The 12,165-nt window shown below is 37.6% G+C and overlaps 1 protein-coding gene across 1 annotated transcript; it reads left to right on the forward strand.

Annotated features, from left to right (window-relative positions):
* The first annotated feature begins 1,652 nt into the window (after positions 1-1,652).
* LOC137496690 (uncharacterized) lies at positions 1,653-8,975 on the forward strand. Its single transcript, XM_073916627.1, has 2 exons — positions 1,653-1,770; positions 1,866-8,975. Exon 2 carries the CDS (start codon positions 2,485-2,487, stop codon positions 8,368-8,370), a length of 5,886 nt encoding a protein of 1,961 aa, XP_073772728.1. The 5' UTR covers positions 1,653-1,770; positions 1,866-2,484; the 3' UTR covers positions 8,371-8,975.
* Positions 8,976-12,165: the final 3,190 nt, after the last annotated feature.

Raw genomic sequence — 12,165 nt, forward strand, 5'->3', positions numbered from 1 at the left:
GATTAACTTAACCCTGGCTCATTCTGAAAACGTACCCCTATACATTTCTGGAGAGCGGCAAATACATCTCGGGAGCTACGCTGCGTATGCTTTTTGAGATCTCAAATTTCTCTTATGAATGGCATTGGCGCCTGCTGTTCTCACTTAAATCCAAAATAATCCGCTGTCGACTGACTTAGTGATCAATCGAATGACCCACCCCACTTGTTTCGCTGAACCCAACCAACAGTGCTTTCAAAAGCAGCGATTGACCTGCACACTCACTTCCCTAAAACCAACCGACAGTCTTTTCATTGTGCTTCATTTCCTTTTTCTTTGCCATGTTCTTCTTTCCCTCCTCCTTTATCCTCTCCTCCTCTGAAATCTTGTAATGTTTTCTTGTCCTCCTCCTTTTCTTCTTCTTCTTCTTCACTTTTTACATGTTATTTTCCACCTCCTTTTCATCATCCTTTATTTCTATTAGGAACCATATTACTTTTCATTTATTGATAATATTTATTTGTTTATATATATATATATATATATATATATATATATATATATATATATATATATATATATATATATATATATATATATATATATATCCAGCTACTCATTAATGCAAATTTCTAATCAGCCAATCACATGGCAGCAACTCAAAGCATTTAGGCATGTAGACATGGTCAAGACAAACTGCTGCAGTTTAAACTAATCATCAGAATGGGGAAGAAATGTGATTTAAGTGATTTTGAACATGGCTTGGTTGTTGGTGGCAGACGGGCTGGTCTGAGTATTTTCAGAAACTCACAACCATCTCTAGGGTTTAAATTAAAAAATACATATACATATCCAGCGAGCGGCAGTTCTGTGGGCGCAAATGCCTTGTTGATGCCAGAGGTCAGAGGAGAATGGCCAGACTTGGTTGAGCTGATAGAAAGTCAACAGTAACTCAAATAACCACTCGCTACAACCGAGGTATGCAGAAGAGCATCTCTGAATGCACAACACATTGAACCTTGAGCTGTATGGGCTACAGCAGCAGAAGATCACACCTGGTGCCACTCCTGTCAGCTAAGAACAGGAAACTAGGCGACAATTCGCACAGGCTCATCAAAATAAAAGAGTGGAAAAACATGCAGCCGAAAAAATCTGCAGCAATTGCGTGATGCTATCATGTCACTATGGACCAAAATCTTTAATGAATATTTCCAGTACCTTGTTGAATCTATGCCTTAAAGTACTAAGGGAGTTCTGAAGGGTCCAACCCAGTACTAGTAAGATGTACCTTATAAAGTCTCTGGGAAGTGTACATATATTTTACCTTTTCCTGCATAGTAAGTCGTTATTTATATGACTCAGCAGCTTCCACACAATATTCTGTGGTTTAGACAGCATAAATTGCTGTGTAATTACCATGCACTCCAATGATGGTGTTTACACCCAAGTATCTCCAAAAAGGCCGCACATATGGATAACTGACCAAACTGAGTGTAAAGAAACTTGAAATAATGTGTTACTTTGTTTATGATTTTGAATCTATTTATTTCTTTATTTTTTATGTTTTGTTGTATTTTGTATACGGGTTGATTTTTTGAATGAATTACATTGTTTGGGGACTTTGATTATGACGTCAAAATTGCGGAGTTTACCGGATGTATAAATTGCGTGTAGGAGTGAATGAAAACTATGGAACGCTAGGAAAACACGGTAAAAGGGGTACATGTATATGGTAGCTTCACGGGTTCCTCCTTCATGAGTTATAGCTCCTGGTTTGATGGAAAAAATAAGGTAATTTGGTTTATTTGTTTATCGTTTAATTGTTGATGTTGACTTAGCGTTAATTTTCGGGATTTATTTGTATTTGTTGTTTGTTTTCTCTCTAGTTCTTACGGTGATTCACCAATGAATAATGTGAACAAATTCTATGAAGTGTGACCAATAAACTAATCGTGAACATCAGTGGAAGACTTAGTCATCTTTTAACCAGGACGCAACAGTAAGAACTTATTTTATCGGCCCGGCAACCTTGTCAACAAGATGAGCTGCGTTGCTTCACTTGGAGGAAAAGGCGGCGTTGCTCCTTCTGGCTTTTCTGCTTTCGATTGCGTTGGGAACTGCGTGATCGTCGCGGCTGATGATGGATCAAAGGATCAACTAAGTTAAAGGACTCGGCTCAGCGTGTAGCAAGCAAACGGGGTCGAATGAACTGGATAAGGAAGTCCGGTTTGTTTACATGGACCGCAGTGAGTACTATGGATTGAACTGTTTATCAGATGAGTTCTGAATGGACAACTTTGCTTTAGGTTTCGTATTTAAGCTTGCAATGGACATTAGCGTGTTTTCACTTTATTAATGGACTGAATATTGAGTAATTTCATATTTGTGTGATGATTTCTTAATGTGTTCAGTTTGTATTTTCCTGATTGTCACACCGATTGTGTACGTTACTGAATGTGAATGTCGCCAGTATTTGTTCTTTAAGCGTAAATATAAAAAGAGAAAATGTCGAAGTCAGATTCAGGTGTAAACGATCTAAATAAGCAAGTGGATGATTGTGTTGATACTCAAAGTGAAAATGTGCGTCACTCAAAACGTGTTCCCATTCTTACAGAAAAAATGCAGTCATACCAACAGGAAGAGTCACAAAAAAGAGAAAAAAGAATTACTCGTTTATATGATAAGTGGAAAGTTGAGGCCCGTAGTGCTCGTGAACGTCTTAAAACTGATATTACAGTGACTCAATTAGCTATGGTAATTGATGATTTAGAGGCAGCAAAAAACAATGTTTTAAAGGAATATGATGATTTCAGAAACCGTATGTTACCCACTATGGAAATGAGACGAAAAATTGATGCGTGTGAAGCTGTCACCGCTGATATCATTAAAATAATTCATGGAAGGATATCAGGTGTGGATGAAGAATTTGATGCTGAAAGGGAAAGGGGGCGTCTTCAAATGTTGTTAGATCACAAGCATGCACGCTCAATTTTTGGGTCAACTGTTTCATGCGTCAGTCAAGGGACTAGCAGTCATTCTAGTCAATGCAGTCAGTCTAGTCAATGCTCTGTCGTTTCTAGTTTAGCAGCTAAAAGAGTAGATGCTGCTGCAAATCTAGCGGCTAAGCAAGCTGTTTATGATTCTTTATTAGAAGAAACAAGACATAAGGAAAGGATACAACAATTGGAAGAGCAGCATAAAAGGGCTATTGAAGCAGAAGTGAAAGAGTTGGAGCGGATACAAGCGAAAAAAGATGTAAAGGCTGCACAAGCTAAATTGGAGGTTTATGACAAAGAGATCGTTAAAGAAGCTATGTCATATTCAGAAAGTGTTAAGATTAAAAGCAAGCAAGATGCTTCTTTGGTAAAACTTGAAAGAAAGCAAGGTGCATCACAAACTCAAGTGACTTCTGGGATACCCATTTCAGCTTCTGTCTTTCAGGACAGTCTTGCCTTAAATCGATTGCCAGTACCGGAACCTCCAGTTTTTACAGGAGATCCTATTCGATTTATTGAGTGGAAAATTTCATTCATTGCACTTATTGAAGGAAAATGTACCTCGTCTGCTGAAAAATTGTTTTATCTTAAAAGGTATGTGAGTGGCCCTGTGAGTAGAGCTTTGGAGGGCATTTTCTTTCGAACTGATGACGAAGCATATCACGACGCCTGGGAGAAACTAAATGGACGCTATGGTCAGCCATTTTCCATTCAAAGAGCCTTTAGAGAAAAATTAGCTAATTGGCCAAAAATTAGTTCAAAGGATGCAATGGGTCTTCGCAACTTCTCTGACTTTCTGAGTGCATGTGAAAATGCCATGCCTCATGTCAAAGGCCTTCAGATTCTGAATGATTACCAAGAAAACCAAAAACTTGTTCAGAAATTGCCGGACTGGGCAGCCAGTCGATGGAATCGACAAGTCACACAAGTTTTAAGTCAAAATCAAGAATTCCCGGACTTTAAGGAGTTCTGTGCGTTTGTGTTGACAGAGGCAGAAACAGCTTGTAATCCAGTAACTTCCTATCAAGCTCTTCATGATTTAAGTCCCATCGTTGACAAACTCACTTTGAAGGAAACAAAAAGGAATAAGGCTCAAGTTTTTAACACTCAAATGAAACATGAAATTCAGAAATCATTTAAATCAGAAACAAGAGCTCCTTGTCTGTTGTGCAAACAAGATAATCATCAGCTCAATAACTGTCCTGACTTCTATAGTAAATCATTGGAAGAACGGCGAAGGTATGTTCAAGAGCAAAAACTGTGTTATGGGTGTTTGAAAACAAGACATATAGCAAGTGAATGTCGTCATCGTCTTGCTTGTGATGTTTGTCAAAGAAAGCATCCTACGTGTTTGCATGATGCTAACTTTGTAAGAAGAATTAAGTCGGAGCCTGTGACGGAGTCTTCATTTCGAAGTATTCCTAATAACAGCACGGATGCAGTTGCTTTGAGTGTAGCAGGTGAAGGGCAAACTGCGAATACTTCAATGATTTTGCCCGTATGGATATCGACTAAGGAGAACCCTGATTGTGAAAAACTTGTGTATGCGCTTCTTGACTCCCAAAGCGATACCACATTTGTTGATCAAGAAATAAGTAATTTCCTTAAAGCACAGTCAAGTCCAGTAAAACTGAAACTAACTACTATGCTTGGTAAGGATACCATTGTACAAAGTGAGAGAGTATTAGGGCTACAAGTGCGAGGGTATGAGTTTGGTGATTTTGTAGATCTTCCTCCTGCTTATACCAGAGATTATATCCCTGTGAATCGTCAGAATATTCCTACTTGTGAAGTAGCAAAAAATTGGAATCATCTATCAAGTATTGTGGATAAAGTTCCACCATTAAAGGATTGTGAGATTGGTTTATTAATAGGGTACAACTGCCCTCGGTCTATGGCTCCTCGAGAGGTGATCGTTGGGAAGAAGGACGAACCTTTTGCTGTACGAACTGATTTGGGATGGAGTATCGTTGGACGTTCATCTCCACGTCTTGATTTGCCAAAGGAGAGTAGTTTATGTCATCGCCTTGCGGCCAAGGAACTTCCTCCTGTCACTCCTGCTGACGTAATTCGCGTTCTTGAAACTGACTTTAAAGATATTAGTGAAGAAGGTATGAAGGTATCACAAGATGACATTCTCTTCATTAATAAGTTGAAAGAAGTCATTCATAAAAATGTGCATGGGCATTATGAGATGCCATTACCTTTTAAAGAAAGGCCTATTCTACCAAATAACAAACAATTGGCTGTAGTTAGGCTTGACCATCTCAAAAGAAGGTTGGCGAAGGATGAAAGATATAAGGAACAGTATAAGGAGTTCATGAGCGAGATCATTCAAAGAGGGGATGCGGAAGAGGTGATTGATAACGGAAAAGGAGGAGAAACATGGTATTTGCCTCATCACGGTGTCATTAGTCCGAAAAAGCCCAATAAGTTGCGAGTCGTGTTTGATTGTTCAGCAAGGTTTAACGGTTATTCATTGAACGATCACTTACTTCAAGGGCCTGACTTGATTAATAGTTTGATTGGCATTCTAATGAGATTTCGGCAACATCCTGTTGCGCTTATGTGTGATGTAGAGAAAATGTATCACCAATTTCATGTGAATGAATCTGACCGAGATTATCTTCGATTCCTTTGGTGGAAGGATGGAAAATTCAATCAGAATCCTCTTGAGTTTCGTATGAAGGTCCATATTTTTGGAGCTGCCTCTTCTTCAGGGTGCGCAAATTTTGGCTTGAAGCACATCGCAAATGAGAACAGTCATCTATATCCTCTAGGTTCAGAATTTGTATTGAAGAATTTCTATGTAGACGATGGAGTTACTAGTGTGAAAGACGCAGAGATGGCAGTTAAGGTTGTTGATGAAGCAAGGAAGCTTTGTGCAATGGGTGGTTTGCGATTGCATAAATTCATGTCGAATGATGACACCGTCTTGAACGATATTCCTATGTCTGAGCTTGCATCTGATGCTAAGGAGTTGGAGTTTGCATCTGAGTTGCCATTGGAAAGAGCTCTTGGAATGCAGTGGCAAAGAAATTTGGATTGTTTCAAGTTTAATGTCAAATTGCAACAACAACCTGCCACTCGTCGTGGAATATTATCCACCATTGCATCCGTATACGATCCATTAGGATTTATAGCTCCTATTCTATTTAATGGAAAGAAAATTTTGCAGGAGATATGCAAGCGTGGTGCTGGATGGGATGATTTTTTGTCAAAGGAAGTTCAGCTACGGTGGGAGCAATGGAAGCAAGATCTTATCAACTTGCAAGAAATAAACATACCAAGAACATATGTACCTAACGATTTTGGTACTATTGTTAAGGTAGAGTTGCATCACTTCTCAGATGCTAGCACTTCCGGGTATGGCCAATGCTCTTATTTGAGATTTTGCAATGAAGATGGAGATGTGCACTGTGCTTTGGTTATGGGAAGATCAAGAGTATCACCTCTGAAGGTCGTCACAATCCCCAGACTAGAATTGACAGCTGCAGTCATTTCTGTTGAAGTAAGCAATGTGCTTAAAAGAGAGCTTGATTATGTTGATGTGGAGGAATTATTTTGGACCGATTCAAAAGCAGTGTTAGGATACATAAGGAATGAAGCTCGTAAGTTTCATACTTTTGTGGCAAATCGTGTACAGAGAATACAGCTTAGCACAACCCCACAACAATGGAGGTATGTCCCTTCTGAAGAAAATCCTGCTGATCATGCCTCGAGAGGATTAAATGTTCAACAATTGCTGTCGTCAATCTGGTTTTCTGGCCCAATGTTCTTATGGAAGAAAAACTTACCAAATCCAGAAGACCCAAAGGTAGAGATCTCCTTAGAGGATCCAGAAGTGAAGTTCGCACAAGTCTTTAAGACTGAAGGCACTGACGAAGTGAATTTGATTGATCGTATAGCTAAATTTTCTTCGTGGTCACGAGCAATTAGGGCTATTGCTCGACTTATGAGAAGAGCTTGCAAAGATAAATCAAATCACCTGAGCACTACATCTGAACGACAAAGGGCTGAATTGCATATTGTTAAATGCTTGCAAAGTCATGCTTATAAAGGTGAGTTGGGGAGGCTGGAGAAGGGAATGGATGTTTCGTCCCAATCTCAACTGTATCCTCTTGGTTCATTCATTGATGAAAATGGAGTGCTTAAGGTGGGAGGTCGACTTCGTCACTCAGACTGTTTAGAGTCTTTAAAACATCCTGTCATCATTCCAAAAAATCACTCCGTTACCAAAATGATCATTGCACATTGTCATGAAAAGATCAAACATCAAGGAAAGGGATTTACCATTAATGAAATTAGGTCTTGTGGATATTGGATTCCAGGGATTGGTAGAGCTGTTGCTTCGTATATCAAAGGATGTGTTACATGTAGAAAACTTAGAAGATCCACAGAGGTGCAGAAAATGGCTGATTTGCCATCAGAGCGAGTAATTCCATCACCTCCATTCAAGTATACCGGTATGGATTGTTTCGGACCACTCTTTGTCAAACAGGGAAGAAGTGTGTGCAAGCGGTATGGCCTAATCTTAACTTGTTTGTGCTCGCGCTCTGTGCATATTGAAATGCTCACGGACATGTCGACGGATTCCTTTATTAATGCATTACGCTGTTTTATTGCCATCAGGGGTGCTGTGCAGCAAATTCGATCTGATCAAGGAACAAACTTCGTTGGTGCAAAAAATGAATTCAAAAGGGCACTTGAAGAAATTGACGCAGAGAGATTGAGAGTATTCTTATCTGAAAAACAATGTGACTTTGTGATGAATGCGCCACATGCTAGCCATGCTGGTGGAGTATGGGAGCGTCAGATCAGAACTGTGAAATCAGTTTTAAATTCCATACTCTCACTTCATTCAGCGCGATTGAATGATTCTTCTTTGCGAACCTTTCTCTATGAAACTATGGCGATAGTAAATAGTAGACCTCTCACTGTTGATTGTTTAACTGATCCTGACAGTTTGAGACCAATCACTCCAAATCATCTACTTACGTTGAAGTCAACAGTTGCTTTACCCCCTCCAGGCAATTTTAAGGATGATGAATATGCTCGCAAAAGGTGGAGACAAGTGCAACATTTATTGGAGCAATTCTGGAGTCGCTGGCGCAAAGAATATCTTGCAAATCTAGCAGTCAGACAAAAATGGCACGTTCCTAAGAGAAATATTCAGATTGGTGATATTGTTATTGTGAAAGATGATGATTTGCCGAGAAATCAGTGGAGATTAGGTAGAGTAAAGGAGGTTACTGTTAGTACCGACGGATTGGTCAGAAAAGCAAAAATATGTCTAGGGGATTCAAAACTAGATATGAAAGGCAAACGTCTTGGCAAGCCCTCAGTAATTGAAAGACCTATACAAAAACTCGTGCTGTTGCTAGAGTTCAACTAGTATCCCAATGTTATACTGTTTTTTGGGTGTAAAAATTGGTGCTTTGCTTAGACTGAGTTTTCAAATTCTGTGAGTGCTAGAGTGTTTGTGTGGAAATCATTTATGGCTTATATGTATTGTATGATTTGGTGGGAGTGTAAAGAAACTTGAAATAATGTGTTACTTTGTTTATGATTTTGAATCTATTTATTTCTTTATTTTTTATGTTTTGTTGTATTTTGTATACGGGTTGATTTTTTGAATGAATTACATTGTTTGGGGACTTTGATTATGACGTCAAAATTGCGGAGTTTACCGGATGTATAAATTGCGTGTAGGAGTGAATGAAAACTATGGAACGCTAGGAAAACACGGTAAAAGGGGTACATGTATATGGTAGCTTCACGGGTTCCTCCTTCATGAGTTATAGCTCCTGGTTTGATGGAAAAAATAAGGTAATTTGGTTTATTTGTTTATCGTTTAATTGTTGATGTTGACTTAGCGTTAATTTTCGGGATTTATTTGTATTTGTTGTTTGTTTTCTCTCTAGTTCTTACGGTGATTCACCAATGAATAATGTGAACAAATTCTATGAAGTGTGACCAATAAACTAATCGTGAACATCAGTGGAAGACTTAGTCATCTTTTAACCAGGACGCAACACTGAGCAAAACACTGTATCATATTAGACAACAGAAATGTTGCACCACACAAATGCGAGTAACTGTTTTTATCACATAGTCACTAATGCTTTGTCTACTATTACATATTATTTGCTATGGCATGTATCCAGTATTTAAGATGTTTTTAACCTAAATCACTGCAGTGTATATGAAGGATGTGCAGTAGTCAACATTTAACGTGGTGCAAACCTTCCTTCAAAGTTGTCCTAAAACTACTAAACAACACCCATTCTTGTCTTTGGACAATTTTGAAACTTTTTTGATCCACTTCAAATGTTGATTAAAGACCGTCCATTACAAATGCAGAAGGTTACATCAGCAAAATCAACTGTATTGGACATTTGAAAAGCCAAATATGGAACTCTGTTAGCCAATTAAATTAGTTGCTATTTTTTTATTTTTGTAGAGTCTACAATTAGCCACATCTATTCAAACAGTGTGTTAAGATAAGGATTGTCAAAACAGCTCATCACTTCTAAATTTAGCTTTTTTAATGTAAGAAATGTTATTATTAGATTTATATTATTAGTAGATTTCAGAGGACACTACAAATTAAATAAAAAGGCACTTTCTGACTCATTTTACCTTAAAATATGCATTTGAATTCCGACGTCTTCAACATCATGCTGAAAGAAATCTGCACAAGTCAGTTATTCTAAAGCAGGTTAAATGCCCAGAGGTCACTCTCTCTGCTTTTTACAGCAGCAAATGAGACTCAAGGTTTTCCTCATCCCCTTCTCTAAATCTTTTCAATCTGTACTGAGATGTGCATGAAAGGAAGTCAAACCAGTTCGCTGTAACGCTGGAACATTAGATTAGGACTGGGTCAGAATGGCCTGCTATTGGCAATCCATTCACTCACGATGAACATTTATGCTCACATTCCTCTGTGTGAAGTACCTGAGCTTTGCTAGATGCATCTTTGAAAAAGTCACAAATGTTGCAGCTTGCATTTTTGGCAAGTAAACCTACCAATTCAGGTTTTGTACTGGTTGATAGAAGGGTCACTGACATAAAGAGTGTCCACCATATACGGAGGAAGAAAAGGCTTTTTAAAAATCTGTGGAGAGTTCTTAGAAATGTGTTTTTCCGTTTCGTAGAGGTTTGAAAATTATTTTTGAAAATGTAAATGCATGTGAATCATTTTAATTTCAAGAGTTCTTTTAAGGTTAAAAAAGTACTTCAACCAGTATAACGAATTAATAGTTTGTGAATAAATTAGGCTTCTAGAAGAAATACACCACATGCAATTGTACCTTAACACTTACCTTGTTATAAAAAAGGTACGATAATCTTGAAAGCTATGATCATAACGATACTATAAGCACTATACTATTAATTAGTATGTTATGGCAAACATTTTGAATAGCATTTTGTTCACTATGAGCATTTGAACACCTGAAAATACACTTAAAAATACAGTGCTTAGCATAAATGAGTACATTTTTATATTTTTTTTCAGTGAATTTAGCCAAAATATGTTGATGCTTTTGAACAAAACAGTTGTATTAAACAGTTCTATCTAGGGATGAACCGACACTTTTTAAAAAACCGTTACGAGTATGATTATTTTTATTTGTGTACTTGCCGATAAAGAGTACCGATTTCGATACCTCTTAGATTTGGTTTCAATGAAAGGGATTATAGTGGTATTACAGATCAGATATTTTCAAAGAAAATATAGACTATATATTGAAAAGGAAACAAGTTTGTCATAAAGACTGAACTTAAATGTAGCCTAGTTGACAGCAAGCATCAAGTGCTTATTGAGATTGTGTCTTCTGTCATCTATAGGTGGATCTTTACAGAAGCTGTAATAAGATGTCAGGGTCACCAGCGATCATGCCTGTGCAGATCGCTAGCGGACTAAAAATCTGCTGGGATATGGATTACAAGTTTCAGTCATGCACCACACACACACACACACACACGCACACACACACGCGCGCGCACACACATGCACTTGTTCCAGATCACGATTTATTACACTCACACAGTTGGGAGCTGCTCAAAGACTGATTAGATGGACATTTAATACAGCACACACACATACGCACACCTCAGTGCTGAGTCTTGTTTATATGTGTTTGTGAACACTATAAGCGTTTTCCTGGTATTGTCCTTCCGTGTTTGATCTTTGCTTTGTTTTCTCGTTTTGATACCTTGCCACCTGTACTGACCGCTTGCCTGTTTAATGACCACGATTTTGCCTGCATACATCTGTTTGCTCCTGATTGTGATCATTGCTTGCCTAACCTTTTTGCGCTTTGGTCTGCACCTCTTCTATGTGTCAACAGACACACGCGCGGTGACCACTGTGATGTTCAGATGTGACAAGATGCTTTTATTTAGCCTGTAGTCTACTGTATAACAGTTTAATTACTTAAAATATCTTTCATTTTTTATATTTATAGTTTATATATATAATGTTTCGTTGTGATCATTATGCAAGGATCATATCGCATATTCGGTTTATTCTTAAGTAGCCTATAGATTCATTAATAATGTATTTTATACATGGATTGTTTAAAAGTAATCCGCTATTATTGTATAATACATTAAGACATTGAAGTCAGGTGGGACAACAAATCACACCCACATAGTGAAATACTGTTGAGTGGTATCGGTGCGTGGTGTTGGCATTTCATGTACAATACGAGTACGAGTATTTTCACCAAGTATGGACCCGATACTGGTATCAGTATCGTTGCATCCCTAGTTTTATCCACTAAAATATTTAGACTGTAAAAAAAATCCTAGTTGCCTTCAATTTATTGTCTATTGAACTTATATTAAACTGTCTTAAAATAGCTTCCATAACAGAAAATTATGATTAACTTAGTTTAATATAAGTAGTTTAGTATAATGAATTAAAAACATATACTGTCATGACTCATTGTTCAATTATTTTTTTTACAGTGTAGAAATAGAAAGATAATACAATTAAATTTAAACAAATTAAGGCAAAAAAAAACAACAACAAAATTTCAAGTAAATTCTATATTTTTTATAAACATTTAATTGGGTGTACGCATTTTTAGACTGTGATCGTAAGGTGTTTGTTAGATTATTTCTAGTTTTGGCTTTGGTACTGACTAATCTAATGTATATGCACAAATATATTATTTTAAAG

Source organism: Danio rerio, chromosome 11, assembly GCF_049306965.1.
Source record: "Danio rerio strain Tuebingen ecotype United States chromosome 11, GRCz12tu, whole genome shotgun sequence".
Classification (NCBI taxonomy): Eukaryota; Metazoa; Chordata; class Actinopteri; order Cypriniformes; family Danionidae; genus Danio; species Danio rerio.